Consider the following 22,668-nt stretch of genomic DNA (forward strand, 5'->3'; position numbering starts at 1 on the left):
TTAGAGGAAAACATAGGAAGAACACTCTTTGACATAAATCACAGCAAGATCTTTTTTGATCCACCTCCTAGAGTAATGGAAATAAAAACAAAAATAAACAAATGGGACCTAATGAAACTTGAAAGCTTTTGCACAGCAAAGGAAACCATAAACAAGACGAAAAGACACCCCTCAGAATGGGAGAAAATATTTGCAAACGAATCAACGGACAAAGAATTAATCTCCAAAATATATAAACAGCTCATGCAGCTCAATATTAAAAAAACAAACAACCCAATCCAAAAATGGATAGAAGACCTAAACAGACATTTCTCCAAAGAAGACATACAGATGGTGAAGAAGTACATGAAAAACTGCTCAACATCACTAATTATTAGAGAAATGCAAATCAAAACTACAATGAGGTATCACCTCACACCAGTCAGAATGGGCATCATCAGAAAATCTACAAACAACAAATGCTGGAGAGGGTGTGGAGAAAAGGGAACCCTCTTGCACTGTTGGTGGGAATGTAAATTGATGCAGCCACCATGGAGAACAGTATGGAGGTTCCTTAAAAAACTAAAAATAGAATTACCGTATGATCCAGCAATCCCACTACTGGGCATATACCCAGAGAAAACCATTATTCAAAAAGACACATGCACCCCAATGTTCATTGCAGCACTCTTTACAATAGCCAGGTCATGGAAGTAACCTAAATGCCCATTGACAGACGAATGGATAAAGAAGATGTGGTACATATATACAATGGAATATTATTCAGCCATAAAAAGGAACGATATTGGGTCATTTGTTGAGACGTGGATGGATCTAGAGACTGTCATACAGAGTGAAGTAAGTCAGAAAGAGAAAAACAAATATCGTATATTAACGCATATATGTGGAACCTAGAAAAATGGTACAGATGAACCGGTTTGCAGGGCGGAAATAGAGACACAGATGTAGAGAACAAACGTATGGACACCAAGGGGGGAAAGTGGTGGGGGTGGTGGTGTGATGAATTGGGAGATTGGGATTGACATGTATACACTGATGTGTATAAAATGGATGACTAATAAGAATCTGCTGTATAAAAAAATAAATAAAATAAAATTCAAAAAAAACCAAAAACCAAAAAACAGAAAACAAAAAACAAAGAAAAAAAAACTTTGGCCCAAAAGATAGAGATACAATTGCTACAAAGACTTGTTTCCCTGGCCAAATATTAATAAGTTGTAGATTAAAAAACAAAACAAAACAAAAACAAAAACAAAACCCAGAAAAGGCCTCTACCTCTTGTTAAGTGAATAAGCTGCAGCAGATATCAAGAAGAGAAGGACAAGGTAAAACAGTTACCCTAAAGTGGTATTATTTCACTCCTGTCAAGGGGGGGGAGATTTCAATTACTCATAAATGTACTTTTAATAAGAATTTAAAAAAATCATATTTCAGTAATTCTTAAAATGGTTCAAAAATTTAAAGAAATAAATGGGCATTCAAAGGGTTCAAAGAACAACAACAACAACAAAAAAACAAAAAAACCCCTGCCTATTTCAAATGGATTATATGAGGCATCTTTTTTTTTTTTTTTATCTTTAACCAAACATGTAATGATTATGTAAGGAGGCTGAAGGAGAGTCTGATCTACCTATTTCCAGGTGAGCCTCTGCACGCCCAGTGAGAACACCCCTACGGAAAGCTTGGCCAGGCTGGTGGCCATGGTGTTTCAGTGGTTTCACTCCACAGCATATATGATGGATGATGAAGTTGGAAGTTTAGTGGAAAAGCTGAAGCCTCAGTTTGTCACCAAGTGGTTGAAGACAGTATGTGATGTTCGCTTTGATGTCATGGTCATGTGCCTTCTTCCCAAACCAATGGAATTTGCCAGGGTAAGTGGAGGCTGTCGATGAAAAAAATTAATCAATAATCGATCTATGAAAGAAATGGAAAATGTTATTTGAGCCAACCTGAGGATTATAACCCAGGAGAGAGTCTTTCAGAAAGTTCTGAGGACCGTTCCGCCCATTAGAGGTCAAAGCTCAGGTATGTAAAATTTTGAGACAAAGGGTTTTACGTCAAATGATGTATTATTGACAGTTTACAGAATCCAGATCTACACATACAAAGCACGTAGTGGGTCATGGGTCATCATGACCCTTTACAAGATCAAGAAGGAAAGTTATCTTCTAAGGAGTTGTGACCCTTGATGAGGTTAAGAAGGAATGTTATCTCCTAAGGAAGTCTGGTTAATGCAGTTGCACAACACACACTAAAGGGGATGGAGGAGGCCCAAATGGGCAGAGAAAAATTTTATGTTTAAAATTTTCTTGTCTTGCTATAAAATATGAATTGTTTTCATCAAGGCCTACAGCTTGGACCTTGTTGGAGAGGAGGACTTAGGGAGAAGCACTGTTGTTACAGAAACACTGGGTTTGCCTCTTGGTGGGTGTTGAGCCAAAAGACACAACCAAGGCAAAGAGCGGGAGAAGGAGGGATTTATTACTTGCAGCAAGTGAGGAGAACACCAGGGATCTTTCCCAAAGTAGTGTCTCTCCGAACAGCAAAATTGGGGAAGTTTTAAGCTAAGGGTACATGCATATTCATGAAGGGGCTTGAGCAGAGAATTCAGCATAGAATTGGGGCAAAGATGGACAGAGTCCAGACTTTAGTTGATAGAAGTCAGGGGGGTCAGCAAAGGTCAACATCATCATTCCTTAGGTTCCGACCAGTCTGGGGTCTCAGCATGTAGTCACCATCCTCTACCTGGTTGGGGGGGGGCCTTAGTTCCTGCAGAACTCAAAAATATGTATCAGATTGTGATGTATATTCCTTGAGGAGGAACTAGGACTCTGTTTTATTGCTGAACTATTGTTTCTTGACTGCTTTTCCTTTGTTCCTGCCCTTAAAATCATTAATTACTGAGACCTGTTCAAGGGCAAGCATTGTGGCCAGGCTTAGATCACAAAATAGCTTAGGTGAAATGGCTTCTTTTCTGTCAAGAAAGCCATGCCTGGTTCTCTTTCTCTGGGGACACCCTACCCTATCTGCTTACACTACCTTAGCCACTAGAGTATTATCAGTGACTGTAGAAGAGGGACATCTCTCTCTAACTTAGTCTTTTATTTATTTATATTAATTTTTATTATAGCTAAGTGAGTTTAGTAACTACATTTTAAGTGATGTGCTGCTTTGATGTTAGTGTGGGATGGGGAAGAATGGCAAGATGAATGTGCAAAGTATCTTTAAGAAATTTAAGGGAATATTCTTTCCTGATATCGCTGAATATTTTTATTAAGAAACAGGAAAAAAAAAAAAGCCTTCCCATGAGGTGGCAAGAGCTCAGTCCTTTTCTGGTTTACAGTCTGTGGAAAGGCTAACATTTGACTAGGGGCAATTTCTGTGGTTTCACATATATTTCTAGACATGAATGGTCCCTGCCCTCCCATCTGGAATGCCCAAAAGATTTAGGAACTGCCACAATGCTCCTTTTCCTCTGGCTTATAGGACAAATTTCTCTGTGCTTATCCTCTTGCTTCTGCCTCGGTGGATCACAGGCTTCAGATATACAGCTGGTAAGACATCATATTTCTTGAATACAATATGATTTGTGTCTAACCCAGCAAGATGGATATCTAGAATCAGTTTCTGGCAGCAATATATGAAATTTTTTTCAAGGTATTTTCTAAGTTTTATTTTTTTGGTGTGATTTTTGGGTTTACTTTCAATGAAGTCTTGAGGCAGTTTTCAGTTTATTTATTTATTTATGGCTGCATTGGGTCTTCATTGGTGCGCGCAGGCTTTCTCTAGTTGTAGTGAGCAGGGGCTACTCGTCGTTGAAGTGCGCAGCTTCTCATTGCGGTGGCTTCTCTTGTTTCGGAGCACGGGCTCTAGGCGCGTGGGCTTCAGTAGTTGTGGCACGCGGGCTCAGTAGTTGTGACGCACGGGCTTAGTCGCTCCGCGGCATGTGGGATCTTCCCGGACCAGGGCTCAAACCCATGTCCCTTGCATTGGCAGGTGGATTGTTAACTACTGCACCACCAGGGAAGTCCCAGTTTTCAGCTTAAATAAGACATTTAAGGATAAAACAGAACACAGACCTTCTAAAGAGTAGGTTTTATTAGATTTCCAGGACTCAGAGCGTTCTTTGCATTTACCAAGATACACTTCTTTCTTCTTTGGTGCCACCTACTGACTCATATATAAAATTAGATTTTTGCATGATGGAAATGTGCAGAGAATGCCATTTCCTGGCATTCTTTGACTGTGTTGGTATGTTCTCTATTATTGTTTCTTTTGGAATAGTAAAGGACTGGTGTGATCTGATTCTGAAAGATAAGAAAAAGTGATTATGTTGGGAGGAAAACTATTCCTCTTATAGCTTGGGTCCAGTGGTTGTGAGCCTGCATATTAATTGGTAAGAGACATATTAACAAGAGAAGAGACAATATTTATTAATATTTACGCACAGGAGTACTCCTCATTGATGGGTAATTTCTTTAATAGCCAGAGATAAAAGGTTTATATACCAAACTTCTGGGGGGTGGGGGTGGGAGGAGGCATTTGGGAGGAGGCTTGAATGGGAAGATATGGAAAGTTCTTTTGGGCATTTTGATGCCAATGGAAATGGGCAGCCTGTCTCCAAGGCAGCTGAATTCACAGGAAACTCCCTTTGAAGGGGGTTAATGGCAGCTATATTTTTCTGGAGGCTCTGCTTTAGTCAGATAAGGGAAGTTCAGATAAGGTTTCTCTCTACATCTTCTTTAGCTCAAACGTTTTCACTGAAAAATAATCTTTATACCAACTCTGGTGGTCTGAGTGGGTCCCCACATTTCTCCTATCTGTAACTACCCTAGAAGTTTCACACAAAAAGGAATCTAGGTTGATTGACTTGGAGAGAAGATTTGGGTTAGGAAATGCTAGGTAAGAGATCTGAAAAGGAGGAAAAGAGCATAAATTAGAACAAGGAAATAAAAAGAAAACAAAGATTAGTGGTTAGAGTAGACTATAAACCTAGTTTCTGAGTCCAGAGGGCAGCCAGTCAAGAAGATTTCTAGAGGTTGGGCTTGAAGCATCTTTAGATGATGAATGAGACCATCAATGTCATGGTCATGGTTATTTCCTAGAGCAGAGCATGGAAGATGTGGATGTTTGGTGAACTTCCTGAGTGGCCTGAACTGTTGCAGCAATAAGTCCTTTGAAGTTTATGTCAAGTTGTCCTGCTTCAGCTTACAGGGCTTTGGGACAAGACAACCTAGAGTCTCAATAAGGATCTGGGCAGTCAGGTTTTAGTTCTTAGTGACACCAAGTGAAGAGGGTAGTAGAAAAATTGGAAACATTAATTACTGACAAAATGTGCAAGACAGCAGGATCCAGTTTATAAAGAGGTTAAAAATAGCTCAAGGGCAATGAACAGGACTAGAATCTGATAATCCACAAGGATGGGTTATAGTTTTCTGTTGAAACATAAAATTTCTCTCTCAATTACCGCCATTTTGATCAAAGAAAATCAAAGTAAGATGATTCTTGTTCACAAAATAAGTCTAGTCTCGTTAAATTTGGCCTGATTATTTGCATAAGTGCAGCAAAAATGGTATTTGACCACATGGGCCTTTAAAAATTTGCTTTGCTGGAAGTTTTTTAAAGAATCTCAGACTTTTATTGATTTATTTTTTTAAAGATTTTTTTTGATGTGGACCATTTTTTAAAGTCTTTATTGAATTCGTTACAATACTGCTTCTGTTTTATGTTTTGGTTTTTTGGCCGCGAGGCATGTGGGATCTTAGCTCCCCAACCAGGGATGAAACCTGCACCCCCTGCATTGGAAGGTGAAGTCTTAACCACTGGACCGCCAGGAAGGTCCCTCAAATTGGGCTTTTAAAAGCCTCTCCACGCTAGGAAGCCAATCTGTCATCATACTTATCTGCAGTACCTATAGATTTGGGTGAATTTCTCTTCTTGAGATCCCCAAAATACTCTGTTTCCTGGGCCTGTCAAGAAGTGACTTTTCTTATTTGCCTGTAGGCTGGGAACATCATAAGTCAGGTATCAGGCTGGTTTTTTCCAAGAGGGCTTTATAAGCATTGGTTCCATGATGTCAACCTTAGTTCCTTAAAGCTATCTGGTCATATTTGATTCTATGCATATCTTTCTCAAATATGACATTTCAGTCAAAGCCTTGATAATATAACCAATTTTTCCAATTATGTCCTGTTACAAGGAGAACAGATTCTTACTGAACTTGTGTAAATAGCTATATTGCCGTAAAAATAGGAGTATTGTAAGAGTTTCTGAATTCTGGGAGGTTCAGGTAGGGAGAAAAAGAAATGTTTTGCTTTTGTTTACAAAGGTATAATCTACTAAATAGTCATGAGTTATAGATAGCTTAAGAGAAATCTTATACCCAGAAAACAGAATATTAATGAACCAGCAGTAAAAAACACATAAAAATTATCATCTTCCTTCATCAGTTCATTCAGTCCCATGTAATTAATTATTTGTTCTGCTTGGTCTTGGGTTAGCAGTTTTATGAACCCATTGGCTTCTCCACTAGAGTTCTGGAATCTTTCCTCAGTCCAGTGGTATGGTCTCAAGGTTACTTGAGCAATGCCATCAGAAGTCTGTACCCCAGATTACCTGTTATAGTTCTTTCCATGGGTCTCAGAGACAGTCCTTTTTGCTGAAGATGAAGCATTTTGGATAGTAGCCGATCGCAAGAGCTTTCAGGAAAACATTGGAATAAAACAATAACTGTCTGTGAATGATAAAAGGCTTAAAATGGCTGTATTAAAGATCTGATGAGAGCAACTGGAATTATGATGATAAAATTATGCCATTATTGTATACTATCAGGCAAAATAGCATAAGAATATAACAGTGAACAAAAAAGGCATTGACAGATTTTTAGAAATTACATCTAATTCCTGAAATATTTATGTTAAAAACATTTACCTATACAGATATAAGCTAGGGAAGGTTAAGAATCTCTTCTTATTTGACCATGATTTTCATGCAGTTCAACATATTAAATAGACCTAATTAGTTTAACATCTCTTTTTACTAGGAGAGAACAAATCCTTTGAGGTTTTCCAGAGGCCCTCTCAGAAGTCTCAAAGTCAAGCTGAGATCAGGATTTTATTTAGGATTTGATTTTGGTATATGTGCTGCTGAAGCGAGCGTAACGATTTGATTTGGGGAAGCAAAATATCAAAAGTTGTCAAAATGTCAAAAGGTTTGGACACTTAATTAACCAGGATGACAGGTCACTATGAAATAATACTTAGTTATCCATTTAACCAAAATGGCAATACAGATATCAAAAGTAAATATGGGATCTAACATAATTTAAAATTGAGAAGACTCGGTTCTTTTAAATAATTGAGGACATGATGAAGACATGTTCCCCCCCTCCCCACACACAGTTCCTTTACAACTTCATATTTTCATTCAGGTTTTTGTCCTTCACTTTCCTCTTTCTCATCTGGAAAGCCTTCACACAACCTCTAAACCACTATTGATACTTTAGGACAGAATTACAATCTTTTTCCTTGACAAGAACACCCCTCATTCCTTGAATATTTTGCATAAAGAGGTTTTTCCTTCATCCTTATTATTTCTAGAAGCTTCATTTATATATTGATTATGATTTTCAACACTTAATAACCTCTATTTTTCAGCGACGACCAGGAAGTAAACAATTGTGAATTGCTTGTCACATACCAGCATTTTGTAGCATACTAGCAAATTTTATGATTATACCATCTCATAACTTCTAGAGGATATGCTTCTTCATAGTATAATTTCTCAGAGTGGCAAAACGAACACATTTATTAACAGATCCAAACAGCTTTAGCTCTCTGTAAAAATAAGAAGCCAAAAGTAGATAAAATTAAACTTATATTCAGTAGTTAATGTTTTGGTGTTTTATCTTATTTAGAAATGATCTAGATATTCAATGAATATCTATTATTTAACTCAATATAAATTTAATTTCAGGTTACCAAAAATATTTTGGAACCTACTTCTAAGAAGACATATTATAACATACAATTACTGTTGAAATAAAGTTTGTCATAATAATAATTTAATTTGATTAAAATGAAATCTATAAATTTTATAATCTTAAACCTCTAGTAAATATATTAGCTTATTTGACTAGTAAACCCACATAGAATAAAAATGTATGCTCATATCATACTCAGTGCTGATAACTCAGAAGATGCAGCTGTTTTTATTAAACCAACAATATTAAAATAGTCTTATTTATCAAAGATTTACACAAATTGTTACTGAACTCAGATTTGGCTGCTCACTGCTCAAAAGCCAATACTTGAGAGGCAAGTATTCGTAGAAAGGAAAGTTGCTTTAATTAGAAAAGCCAGCAATCTGGGGAGAAGGTGAACTCATGTCCCAAGACCAAGTTGGAAGATTGTGCTCAGCCATGACAGTTTTTAAAAGGAAAAAAGGGAAAGAATCTCAGTGCATCATTGAGGCAGGCAGTTGGGTTCTGCATCATTCCCCGTTGGGTGCAGACTGGCTGACTCTTTCTTCAGATGTTATATTGCCTGTGTGATCTGCCTGCAGGATTGCTAAGGGGGCTGCTGGGGGTAGAGAGCTAGTTATTCTTTAACTCCTTAATTCTTCATTCTTGCTTCTTTTAATCTAGGAAAAGAATCAACAGGTTAGGCAAGGCATGATGTGCATTCAGGAGAGCATAGGTCAGGAGTTAGGTTAAATTGTCTAGTGATCTCGTTCCTATAAGGCTTGAGGGGAACAGAAATAGGCAAACAGGAAAGGGGCAAAAGAGCTGCTTACAAATCCCCACTTTTCAGACATCATTCCATTTCTGTGGGATTAGGGGTGAAGGTCTGTTTTCTGTAACTTCTTCATGCTGACATAGGGCACTGTATTCTCAGAGTGAAAGATGTTGACATGGGTCTGTAGCATTTCTTTGCTGACAATTTTAGTTGCCCACTTATGTATATGGGCAGAGCAAGCTACAATTATTTTGATGCCCACAAAGATATAGATTATTATGAGCGATAATGTTAATCCCATTCTTTTGAGGCCAGTTCTTAGAGATGTGCTAGCCATAGATTCAGTACTGCTCAAGTGGAACACCTTATGTCATGGCCACAGTCTGGTCATCATGCAGTCAGCTTTTTCCCTCTGGTGGCAGTTATAGTATCTGTAAAACAGCTCAGGAATGTGCACCAGACACTGAAAGATTCTGTGACTCTCTTGTCCTAATCATTAACTGCTTGAGCCTGTTTTTTGGTGACTCAGGGAGGCCTGAGAGACTTTAGCTTGTCTACAAACAAGAGGCAGGGGACATAGAGGGGCCTTTGTACTTGGGGATGGGGTGGGGGCTCAAGGTTCTGCTCAGTTTCAAAATCACATGAACTTGAAAAACATTTGGGTTGCTTCCTATATTTCTGAGAGTTTTGGGACTATTTAATTTTTTTTTCCTTTTAGTTTTATTGATCTTTGCTATTGTTTTCTTTGTTTCTATTTCATTTATTTCTGCTCTGATCTTTATGATTTCTTTCCTTCTGCTAACTTTGGGTTTTGTTTGTTCTTCTTTCTCTAGTTCCTTTAGGTGTAAGGTTAGATTGTTTATTTGAGATTTTTCTTGTTTCCTAGGTAGGCTTGTATAGCTATAAACTTCCCTCTTAGAACTGCTTTTGCCTCATTCCATAGGCTTTGGATCGTCGTGTTTTCATTGTCATTAGTCTCTAGGTATTTTTTTATTTCCTCTGATTTCTTCAGTGATCTCTTGGTTATTTAGTAATGTATTGTTTAGCCTCCATGTGTTTGTGTTTTTTACATTTTTTCCCCTGTAATTCATTTCTAATCTCATAGTGTTGTGGTCAGAAAAGATGCTTGATATGATTTCAGTTTTCTTATATTTACTGTGGTTTGATTTGTGACCCAAGATGTGATCTATCCTGGAGAATGTTCCGTGCGCACTTGAGTCTGTATGTGTCCCTAGGTCTGAAGTGGGTCTCTTGTAGACAGTATATAGATGGGTCTTGTTTTTGTATCCATTCAGCAAGCCTGTGTCTTTTGGTTGGAGCATTTAATCCATTCACGTTTAAGGTAATTATCGATATGTATGTTCCTATGACCATTTTCTTAATTGTTTTGGGTTTGTTTTTGTAGGTCCTTTTCTTCTCTTGTGTTTCCCACTTAGAGAAGTTCCTTTAGCATTTGTTGTAGAGCTGGTTTGGTGGTGCTGAATTCTCTTAGCTTTTGCTTGTCTGTAAAGCTTTTGATTTCTCCATCAAATCTAAATGAGATCCTTGCTGGGTAGAGTAATCTTAGTTGTAGGTTCTTCCCTTTCAACACTTTAAGTATATCATGCCACTCCCTTCTGGCTTGTACAGTTTCTGCTGAGCAATCAGCTGTTAACCTTATGGGAGTTCCCTTGTATGTTATTTGTCGTTTTTCCCTTGCTGCTTTCAATAATTTTTCTTTGTCTTTAATTTTTGCCAATTTGATTACTATGTGTCTCGGCATGTTTCTCCTTGGGTTTATCCTGTGTGGGACTCTCTGCGCTTCCTGGACTTGGGTGGCTATTTCCTTTCCCATGTTAGGGAAGTTTTCGACTATAATCTCTTCAAATATTTTTCTTGGGTCCTTTCTCTCTCTCTTCTCCTTCTGGGACCCCTATAATGCGAATGTTGTTGCGTTTAATGTTGTCCCAGAGGTCTCTTAGGCTGTCTTCATTTCTTTTCATTCTTTTTTCTTTATTCTGTTCCGCAGCAGTGAATTCCACCATTCTGTCTTCCAGGTCACTTATCAGTTATTCTGCTATTGATTCCTTCTAGTGTAGTTTTCATTTCAGTTATTGTATTGTTCATCTCTGTTTGTTTGTTCTTTAATTCTTCTAAGTCTTTGTTAAACATTTCTTGCATCTTCTTGATCTTTGCCTCCATTGTTTTTCCGAGGTCCTGGATCATCTTCACTATCATTATTCTGAATTCTTTTTCTGGAAGGTTGCCTATCTCCATTTCATTTAGTTGTTTTTCTGGGGTTTTATCTTGTTCCTTCATCTGGTACATAGCCCTCTGCCTTTGCATCTTGTCTATCTTTCTGTGAATGTGGTTTTTGTTCCACAGGCTGCAGGATTATAGTTCTTCTTGCTTCTGCTGTCTGCCCTCTGGTGGATGAGGCTATCTAACAGGCTTGTGCAAGTTTCCTGATGAGAGGGACTGGAGGAATATTTAATTTTTAAAAGCTCTTATTTTTTTTAAGCCCATTTAGAATAGAGATCTTTTAAGGTGTTTTATAAATTAATTTGGCAAAACCATCCAGAGGAAGAAAATACCACATATACATACCATACATATATAAACATACAGGCAGACACAAATACCGACCTTATAGCAAACACAGACCTAATACAAAACTCACTAGTTTATATAAGAGCTGGTTTTCATCTTTACCTCACTTTTATTCAAATTGTGTTTCTAGCAGATGGACCAAGTTGTTAGTTAATCTGTTCAATATAGGGGTTAAAGTTTTTAATCAATGTTTGTAGGGGGAGACCCTTAAGAACTTTTTATTTGCCCTGATATATAATCTTATGGAGGCTGTGATTCAGCCTAAGACAGTTGTTTTAGTTGACTAAGAAGTTACTTTTTTTTTTTTTTTAAACATCTTTATTGAAGTATAATTGCTTTACAATGGTGTGTTAGCTTCTGCTTTATAACAAAGTGAATCAGTTATACATATACATATGTTCCCATATCTCTTCCCTCTTGCATCTCCCTCCCTCCCACCCTCCCTATCCCACCCCTCTAGGTGGTCACAAAGCACGGAGCTGATCTCCCTGTGCTATGCGGCTGCTTCCCACTAGCTATCTATTTTACATTTGGTAGTGTATATATGTCCATGACACTCTCTCACCCTGTCACATCTCACCCCTCCCCCTCCCCATATCCTCAAGTCCATTCTCTAGTAGGTCTGTGTCTTTATTCCCATCTTGCCACTAGGTTAAGAAGTTACTTTTTAAAGGCTGGAGTGTGCTAAGGAAAAAGGCATTGGAGGTTTGTTAAGGGGAGTGTTAATTGTTCCTTTCAGGAGGAGAAATAAATTTCTCCTATTTTATGAGAGGAGGCAATAGTACAGATAAAAGCAAGGCACCCCTTAGAGAGCCACATTTAATTCCTTGAACATTTGCATTTTAAAGAGATGATTCTCAGGTCCTTGAGAAGATAGTGCTGGGTGGTAGAAGATTTAAATCTCAAAGAGGGAGAGAAAGGATGCAAGCTTGTAAGATAACAATCTAAGAGGGTTTTCAAGGGCATATTTGTCTCTTAACAGGTTTTGACTGGGCCGAACAACAGATTCTCTTAGCAGCATTGAGCTTTTACAAGCAGGCATTTTGAGGGAGGAAGTTCATGGGAGGTGGACAAAATTATTTGTGTTGAGAGTCTGAAGTTTTTAACAGGTCCAAGGTGAGGCCTTAGTTGAGAAGAGGACTCAGAGGAGCCTGTCCGAGGAGGCTGAGGCCTCAGACAATTGCTATTTAAGTGTTTCTTCTTCTGAAGGGCAGGGCAGTCCCTTTTCCAATGTCCTGAGTTTTTACAGTATCTGCAAGCATTTTGAGATGAATAGGGGAGGCTTTGGGACTGGTAAGAAAGATGGATGAGCTTTGGGATTCTTCTAGAGCCACAGTTTTGTTTTTGTAAATACTCAATTAGTAAGGCAAGGCCACTTATTTTTAATTCTTCAAAGAATTAAATGACAGCCTCAATAATAACATTAAGGAGCTGGTCTGCTCATGCAACCACATTACTTTGAACTAACTTCTTTATATCAGAAACGAGATTTTCAACTAAAGTAGAAAACAAAAGACTCCTATGATCTGAGATTTGTAGATTTAGAGCTGTGTGCCTTTGCAATATTTTTTATAAATTGTGTGACAAAGGTTTTAGGATGTATTCCTTTTCTCCAAGTAGATCATTCCATTTTAGCCCAATTAAACTTCTGAGGGAAGGCCTTTATAATGGCTCCTACCAGGCTCTGAATGTCAACCTCCAACTGGGTCATTCGTAGGAGGGAGGTGGTGGAGGGGGGAGGTTTATGGTGGGTGTGGATTTTAATTTTCTTTCTAAATCAGATTTCTGTTCTTCAGTTTTGTTAAGGGATTCTTTTAGGCTAGCTGTGATCCTTTTTTGGTGTGCTTCTGTCAATCTCATCCTTCCCCATTGGTAAGAGGACATTTATTTAGGGTGAGAACTCTCTAAAATCCTTTTAAACATAAAAACTTTTCCAAATCAAAGGATCCATTGTCTGGTCACTGACAATTTAGTATCTCCATAGGGATACCTGTTCCAAAATGTGACCCAAAACCAATAGGCCTTTATATGGCTTAACCATAAATTAAATAGCCAAAGGGACCTCAGTAATGATACATTCCACAATCGCAACATTATCAGTGGTAGCTCTTCTGAGTCTATGTAACTAACAACAACCCCAGAAATATAGTCACTTCCTGAAAATGTCTAGTCAATCATCTAGCGTGTTGGCCAATATGATACCAAATAGATATTTGAACTTTAAATGGAGTTTATTTGTTTTGAATAATGTGGAATTCTAGATATAACAATTAAATATTTAAAATTGGATTCATTTAAAATAAGATAGTTTTTGGGCAATTAATCTATGACCAAGGAGGCAAGAATGTACAATGGGGAAAAGACAGCCTCTTCAATAAATGGTGTTGGGAAAACTAGACATGCAAAAGAATCAAACTGGACTACTTTCTCGCACAGTATACAAAAATAAATTTAAAATGGATTAAAGACTTAAATGTAAGACCTGAAACCATAAAATGTCTAGAGGAAAACATAGGCAGTATGCTCTTTGACATCAGTCTTAGCAATATTTTTTAGACATGTCCCCTCAAGCAAGGGAAACAAAAGCAAAAATAAGCAAATGGGACTACATCAAACTAAAAAGCTTTTGCACAGCAAAGGAAACGTTCACAAAAGGAAAAGGCCACGTACTGAATGGGAGGAGCTATTTGTAAATGATATATCTGATAAAGGGTTAATATCCAAAATGTACAAAGTACTCATACAACTCTTATAAAAAAATCCGATTAAAATTGACCAGAGGACCTGAATAGACATTTTTCCAAAGAAGACATAGAAATGGCCAATAGGCACATGAAAAGATGCTCAACATCACTAATGATCAGGAAATGCAAATCAAAACCACAATGAGATATCACCTCACACCTGTCAGAATGGCTATTATCAAAAAGACGACAAATAGCAAGTGTTGGTGAGGATGTGGAGAAAAGGGAACCCTCTTGCACTGTTGGTGGGAATGTAAATTGATGCAGCCACTATGGAGAACAGTATGGAGGTTCCTCAAAAAAATTAAAAATAGAACTACCATATGATCTAGCAACTCCACTTGGGTATTTGTCCAAAGAAAACAAAAACACTAATTAGAAAAGATACATGCATCCTTATGTTCATTGCAGCATTATTTATAATAGACAAGATATGGAAGCAACCTAAGTGTCCATCAATAGATGAATGGATAAAGAAGAAGTTGTACATATATAATGGAATATTACTCAACTATAAAAAAGGATGAAATCTTGCCTTTTGTGACAACATGGATGAACCTACAGGGCATTATGCTAAGTGAAATAAGTCAGATAGAGAAAGACAAATATTGTATGATTTCACGTATATGTGGAATCTAAAAAAACAAAACAAATGAATAAACATAACAAAACAGAAACAGAGTTGTAGATACAAAGAAGAAACATGTGGTTCCTGGAGGGGAGGAGGGTTAGGGGGAAGAGAGAAATAGGTGAGGGAGATTATGAGGTATAAACTTCCAGTTGCAAAATGAATGAGTCACAGGCATGAAATGTACAGTGTGGGGAATATAGTCAATAACTATGTAATATCTTTATATGGTGACAGATGATAACTAGACTTATTAGGGTGATCATTTTGAAATATATAGAAATATCAAATCACTATGTCGTGTAACAGGGACTGATATGGTGCTCTAGGTCAATCATACTTCAAAAACGAACAAACAAACTCATAGAAAAAGAGATCAGATTTGTGGTTACCAGAGGTGGGGAGTGGGAGAAAGGGGAATTAGATGAAGGCAGCTAAAAGGTACAAAATTCCAGTTATAAGATAAATAAGTACCAGGGATATAATATAAAAACATGATAAATATAATGAACACTGCTGTATGTTACATGTGAAAGTTGTTAAGAGAATAAATCCTAAGAGTTCTCATCACAAGGGAAAAATATCTTTCTATTTCTTTAATTTCGTATCTATAGTGACAGATGTTCACTAAACTTATTGTGGTAATCGTTTCATGATGTATGTAAGTCAAATCATTATGGTGTACAGTACAGTTTAAACTTATACAATGCTGCATGGCAATTATAACTCAATAAAACTGGAAGGAAAAAAATAACGTATTTTCCCACAAATCTTGTGTTATATGATAAAGATCTAGGACCAGTCAACCCTTTGTTACTTTGATACATATAATAGTAATATAGGATCTTTATTTAAAATCAGAATTACAAACAGAACCTCAATTTGTAATTTTAAGTTTTTCTGCATTAGAAAATTAGTATACTATCTTATTGAGTAAAAAATATAGCTTTTAAAAAAGTCATGGATTCAACCAGCCTTAGAATATTCTTAGGGAAAAAATTGTGGCAGAATATGCAGCATACGGGAAAAAATTACTCTCTGTCACTTCGTTTTCCATAATGAAAAATCTTCAATACAAAGTGTACAGTAGTAGAAATCTGTGTTCCTTTGAAACACAGGTATAACTGCACATATTTGCAATGGGTTTGTCAAACCTTAGAAAAAATGCTCCAATAGCCTGTTCACCCTACTAGGAATAAATCTTTGGAATTTTAATTCATGTGTGATTTGAGAAGTCTGCGGTAGAATAGTTCAAATTCAGTCTGTGATCAATATTTGGACCTATTTGTAACTATGGTTTCTTTTTGGTAACTAAGGGATCCTGGTGGTTTGTAGTTTTTTACAAATCTTACTCAATATACTTGGCCCAGGTTTCAGATGTAATGGATAGTGGTCTTTGTACCCATTTCATTTAGTATTTCCTTGAGTATAAATGTAACAAGTGCACTTTGTTCTTTTCCCCTGTGGCTGTGGAAATGCCATCAGGTTGGTGGATACTGGGATAAGTCCTGTAGCACAGTGACTCAGTTGAAGGAAGGTCTCAACCGAATCCTCTGCCTAATTCCCTACAATGTGATCGGTCAGTCCGTGTGGGAGTGTATCATGCCAGAATGGCTGGAAGCCATCAGAACAGAAGTCCCAGATAATCAGTTAAAAGAATTCAGGGAAGTATTAAGGTGGGTAAGTAGTTTAATGAAGTCACCGTTAATTATGATATTTAACGTTTATTGAGCATGTACTGTGTGCCAGGCACTGTGCTAAGCATTTTATATAATCTCATTTACTTTTAAATGATCCTATAGAAAAATTTGAGGGTTCAAAATGAAATAGTTGCTATAAATTGTGCTAAGATGATTTGTAATTGTTCAGAAAGGATTTCATCCTTATGGGATAATAAAAAGATACACCATATTGTTTATTTTCAAATGTAATTATGATTTGGATAAAGTGGGAAAAGTACAAAGGGACAATGTTTTTAGATGCTGGGGAGCAATTCCCTAGAAGTGCAATTCCCTAGAAATGCAATTCCTTCTGTTAAACCTGATATGAGTATGAACCCCAATGTTATTAACAACTGTATGAATTATTTATATCTATTCCAACGACATAAGCTTTTTCAGTAAAATGAAACATGCTAATAGTTCAGAACACAGACTAAACTGTTTGGCTCCCCAAATAAGATATAGATGGAAGTGCAACAGTAGACCCTACTATATGCCCGCTGGTCATTTACTTTTGTTGCTCTGCTTTTCAGCAAAATGTTTGACATTGAGCTTTGTCCTCTACCTTTTTCAATGGAAGAGATGTTTGGCTTTATTAGTTGTCGGTTCACAGGATACCCTTCCTCTGTGCAGGAACAAGCTTTACTGTGGCTTCATGTAAGTAAATGATACTTTTGATCATTTTGGGCAATAGTTTTTAGCCTATGAACTTTAGCTCCTTGGGTAGAGGGGCAGAGAGTTATTGCAAAGAATCCTTAAACACGTATGTTTGCTCAGGACTATCTGTAGACTAGTAACTCATATGCATAGACAAATAGCTATATTTCAAATATATTAGCTATAGTTGTGGTTAATAAAATACAAATTTGTGCAATACTATTACTGAATTCATAGTAGCTTTTGGTTCTTATATTTTTTCTATCAATAGATACTAAAAGTGTAATAGCTGTCTTGTGGGATTCTGATAAAGTTTTTGATATTAAATAGGTTCTTTACTTGGAAAGGTTGAAAGTTACTGATTTAGGGAGTAGTTCATGCTATTTCCTCAGCCTGGAATGACTTCATTTCCTGTCTCCATATGTGAACTCTAGCTTACTCTTTAAAATTCAGCTCCAAAATTATCTATGAAGTTTCCTCCTATGTCACACCCCTATCTTCCCATTAGAATTCATTATTCCTTCCCCCAGTATTCATATAGGTTCTCTGTGTAAACTCTATTTCTGTTTAATATTATAGTTAACTTTTGTCTCTTTTCCTGATTACAAATGCCTGGAGTGCAGGGTCCAGGTCTTTTTCATTTTTGAATTTATAACTCCCTCATCCTTTCCTCTCAGCATCTGTTATTTAGTGTACATTCTTAAAAATTTATTAAATTGAGTTGAATTCCTGTTATAAAATTTGGACAATTTCAGAAAAGGAGGACAGAGTCAATATTTAGATTAGCTATGGATGCAGATACATTTCTGTATCATGGAAGCATGTGATCCCAAAGGCTTTTCAAGTTCTGTAGATGCCTTTCTGGGTTGTAAACTAAAGAATAATATTTTTCATAACTGACAAGTAGTAAAGGGATTTTAAAAAAAAAGTAGTAAAGGGATTAAAAAAAAAAAAAGTTACTTTTAGGACTCAGAATTTTAACTTTTCATCCCCAAGTAGACTTCCATAAGATAATTTCCACTTTAGGAAAGCCCATCCTTCTACAGATGGCTAGATATCGCCTCAGTTATTCAGTTATACACCCTTTAGCTGTGCCATCTGGAGGTGAGCAGACAGGACTGTAAACCTCCAGAACGTAGAGGTTCTCCATAGCTAGAGCAATAACAGCTTATATGTTTTACAGACTGGGCTTTGCCACAATTTTGCTTTGAAGACAGAGTGCTGTAGTTGAAGGAGGTTTTAAACCTCTGGTCTAACAATTCGGGTAATAGAGTGAACAATATAGTGATTGGATTGACTCATTTATTAATTAATTATAGAAACATTTATAGAGCTCCTATGTACCAGGCACAGTAATAGGCAGTAGGATAAAAATGGGATAAGAAATGATCCTTTCCTCATACTTCCTTTTTTCAAGGAACTCACAGTTGGGGAGATAGTATCAAATAATCAAATATAATAAAAAGTGATAATTGCTCTAATAAAGGTATGTACAAAGTTTTAAGAAAGCAGAGAAGACAGATGGATTAATTCTGTCTGAAGGAAGGAGGCATCTATTTCTAGAAAATTCATTACAGATAAAGTAACATGATTTTGACAGAAGGGTACCTGAGCTTGCACCAGAGAGCAAGGTCGGATGGGGCATTCAGGTCAGAGTGGGGAAGGATTGGAGGAAGATTGCTCGCAGATTATACTAGTTCAGGAGAAAAGTGATGAACTAAGGCAACAGCAGTGGTATGGAAAGGAGGGGACAGCATCAGGAGATACTTAGAAGTTTTAATAGAAAGAACGTGGCGATTTATCGGGTGTGGGGAGTGGAGGAGCGGGAATGTTCAATGATAGCTTTGAATTTTTTAGTATGAATAATTGAGGATGACTGCAGATAGAATATGTGTGAGGCTAAATGTCCTTATGTTCAATAGGTCACCTTAGGGAAAAATGTTAAACGTAGTTTTTTTGAGTTTTAATGTTTATATTTTGGGGGACATATGCCTTTTTTCCCCAGGTATTATCAGAGTTAGACATCATGGTTCCACTTCAACTATTAATCAGTATGTTTTCTGATGGAGTTAATTCTGTCAAAGAACTGGCAAATCAAAGAAAATCAAGAGTCAGTGAACTGGCAGGGAACCTTGCAGCTCGAAGGGTAATTATTGCCACAATTGTTTTTGTCTTCCTTGTTAAGATTTTGAAAACTCTTGTCAATTATAGTGGGCCTTAAAGTCACATCCTCATAAACTGCTCTGAAAATGCTTTCTTCATCCTATCCCACTCACTCTGTTAACCTTTTACGCACATTAAATAACAGAAAACACTGTTCTAAGACATGTTTGGTATAGTCTGTATTCAGTAAGTTATTGAGTTTTCATTTTCCTTTGAATTTTTCTCCTACACATCTCTGCTAGCTACCTCTCATCCTCGATAAACCAAAAAGAGTAGCTTGAGCTTTTGGGGTACTATTCCAATTTTGTTTTGTTTTGTTTTGTTTTCTGGTGAATAAGAATTCTTTACCAGCTAGTGGGCAGATCACTGCTTCACTTTGGGAATGAGGAGTTTGGATATTTTTGTTTGCTTGCTTTTTGTTTTTCCCTATTGTGTTTTGGGAAAAGATGATCAACTAGGGGTGATTGTGAGTGATGCTGTCACTGTAAACTAACTGAGCCCATTTTATTGACCCCTTTGTACCTTTGAGGATGAGAAAATATAGTCTGGTCTACAGTGTACAAGAACTATTGGACATCTGTGATAATTTTTCTATGGAGGACCTGATAAAGTTTCTGCTGTTGTTCTGACATTCCCAGACCATGATCAGTTTTGGAGAGGTTGACTCTCATCAACCTCTCCAAGGCAGGGACTGTTCTCACCTGTCTCCTTGCCAAGCCTCTCCATAACATTTTCCCTGCTGTATACTGCAGGCCCCCAGTCATTCTACCTGCTCTCTAGGGATTAGAAAATGAGAATATAACATGATCGTGGGATCATAGTTTGTATTCAGTGCTTTCTTTTTAAAAAATCATTACTTCTTTTCTCATCTTCCTCATAGGAGCCAGCTGCCAAACATTTATATTTTATTTATTTCTTCAGTAACCTTTAATATTACAGTACATTACTAGCACTTTATACTGTGTAACGTGTTCACACTTAATGACATCACAGGATTGTCTGAGGCAGTTGGGAAGAACTCATGATCCTCATTTTACTTAACCTGAGGTTCAGTGAACTGAAGTGATTTGCCGTAGATAACGCTATCATTATCCAGGTATTCTGATTCTTAATGGGGGTACTCTTCTTTTTTATTTTAAATATGGTGTTCAAGGAGATTTCTGATCATTAGAGAGATCTTAAAGAGAAAAAATATGATTTCAGAATGATGTACAGGTATGTCAGTCAGCGTCCTGCTACAGAATTTATCCCAGATGGTTCAAATGAAGAGATTTTAATGGATACTCTGCCTATAGAGTTATGGGAAAGGTTAAGGGGGCGATGGGGTTGGTGAGGCACCCAGAGGCCAGCAGTAGTTCACTAGGAAGCCTTTATACCCCTAGGGCTGAAGGAGCAAGGGAAAATGTTCCTGGGCCTTTTGGGAGCTGAAATTATAAGGAAAGGCTGGCTAGAGAAACTATAGAGGATGGAGATACTGCCAAAGATGTAGCATCAAAGGAGGCAGGAGGTGGGAAGAAATAACTCCTACCTCTCGCTCCTCCAGCTTCAGGTCTTCCACTGGTGCCTCTCATTAACTGAACCCAACTGGAAGCCAGCCAGCAAGAGGGCCAGGAGAGACTCAGTCCTTGGCATCCTTGGGCATAGAACAGGGCAGAAAAGGGCAGTGAGGGCCTTTTTGGGGGAAGGGTTGGGTTGGCAAATGGAGAATAAAGAGTACAGCAGGCTTGACATATATTGTTTTTTCATGACAGTTTAATACTTATTATACCCAGAGACCATTTTTCTTTAACCAGTCATGTCAATCTGAGATTCTGTGCTAATGATTTAAAAAGTGATCTTGCAATGCTTTACTTCTGTAAGTTATCATTTTTCAGGTTATGGTTTTAAGTGGATGCAGACAGTTTAGTTTAATTGGAAATGTTTGACGGAATGAAAAATATAATGGCAAAGAGAGCTGCCTTCATTCTTCAGGGTACTTATGTTTCATTCACCTGACAATTAGAAAGTTTGGATATTTTATTTCTTATTTTTATGTTTTGAGAAGATTCATAGGATTTGGAGGTACTAATGCCATTGGCTAAGGAAGGAAATCAGTGTGACAGCTGGAAATACCTTCCACAGAGTCCGCAAATATTTTGTACAGCCATTTGAGCTTCTGTGAGTTCACTTATGTGTGTTAATGTTCTTTTTTCTAGGTGAGTGTTGCCTCTGATCCTGGTCGACGAGTTCAGCACAATATGCTGAGTCCATTTCAGAGTCCTTTTCAGAGTCCATTTCGGAGTCCTATGCATAGTCCATTTCGTAGTCCTTTCAAGAATTTTGGACATCAAGGAGGAAGGACTATTGACTTTGATTGTGAAGACGATGAAATGAATCTAAATTGTTTCATCCTCATGTTTGATCTTCTCCTGAAGCAGGTAGCTGAAGCATGAACTTCGTTTAGTTCAGAGGTGAAGAATGAGGGAAGGCATTGTATAGTGATTCTTTCTGTGTGTTGGGCATCTTCTCACTTACTGAAATGATGCAGCATCGCTCTAGACATTTCACAAACTTCTATGGGGGTTTCCTAGGGAGTCTGAAAAATACTTGTATGAATAACTGCAATGATGTTGACACATGAGAATGGATATGAATTTTAGAAACACCCTAGCATCATTAGAATTGATTCTGTTGAACAAATTTGGTGAACAAACTGGGTAATGCTGTTTTTGGGAAGAGCAAGGTACAACTCTACAGTGATGGGCTGATTTTAATATATTATATAAATTGATTTTTGAAGTTAATTTTAAAAGAAAATTTTAAAAAAGGCTTTGGTCAGGAGAACATTTCTTCTTAACTTTTTATTTTGAAATAATTTCAGACTTGCAGAAAAGTTGCAAGAATAGTACAAAAAATTCCCAAGTACTTTCCCCCAAATTCTCCAGATGTCAACATTTACCACATTTATTTCTCCTCTCTCTCTCTTAATCTGTATGTGTATGTATGAATTGTAGAATTTTTTAATGAACCATTTGAAAGTACATTGCAAACAGGATGTCCCTTTATCCTTAAATACTTCAGAGTGTATTTTCTAAAAAATGACATACTTTTACATAACCAAGTGCAGTTATCAAAATCAGGAAATTAATATTGTTATAATATTATTATCTATTATAAAACTTACAGAATTATTCATTTTAAAAATTGATATAATAATCATACCATATTTATAGCAAAAGTAAAAAGTTATTTTTGACTGAGGACACAATCCAGCATCACTCATTACAATGATTTGTCCTGACTCATTAGTTCTTTAATCTTTGTTTATCTTTCATATTCTTGACATTTCTGAAGAGTACAGTCCAGTTACTTTATAGACTATTTCTCAATTTGAGTTTGTCTGATGTTTCCTTATGAATCAGTTTGAGTTAAGCATTTTTGTCAGTCATACC

General features: G+C 37.0%; 1 protein-coding gene across 3 annotated transcripts in view; it reads left to right on the top strand.

The window, feature by feature from the left end:
• The window catches only part of UNC79 (unc-79 homolog, NALCN channel complex subunit), a 204,647-nt gene that overhangs the window by 65,051 nt on the left and 116,928 nt on the right, over window positions 1–22,668 (top strand). For all 3 annotated transcript variants that reach the window (XM_061182833.1, XM_061182834.1, XM_061182835.1), the window contains exons 11-15: window positions 1,641–1,871; window positions 16,182–16,372; window positions 16,951–17,074; window positions 19,080–19,220; window positions 21,433–21,654. In XM_061182833.1, coding sequence (XP_061038816.1) covers window positions 1,641–1,871; window positions 16,182–16,372; window positions 16,951–17,074; window positions 19,080–19,220; window positions 21,433–21,654 — 909 coding nt within the window. The remainder of the gene's footprint in view (window positions 1–1,640; window positions 1,872–16,181; window positions 16,373–16,950; window positions 17,075–19,079; window positions 19,221–21,432; window positions 21,655–22,668) is intronic.

The sequence above is a fragment of the Eubalaena glacialis genome, chromosome 2 (genome assembly GCF_028564815.1).
Source record: "Eubalaena glacialis isolate mEubGla1 chromosome 2, mEubGla1.1.hap2.+ XY, whole genome shotgun sequence".
Lineage (NCBI taxonomy): Eukaryota > Metazoa > Chordata > Mammalia > Artiodactyla > Balaenidae > Eubalaena > Eubalaena glacialis.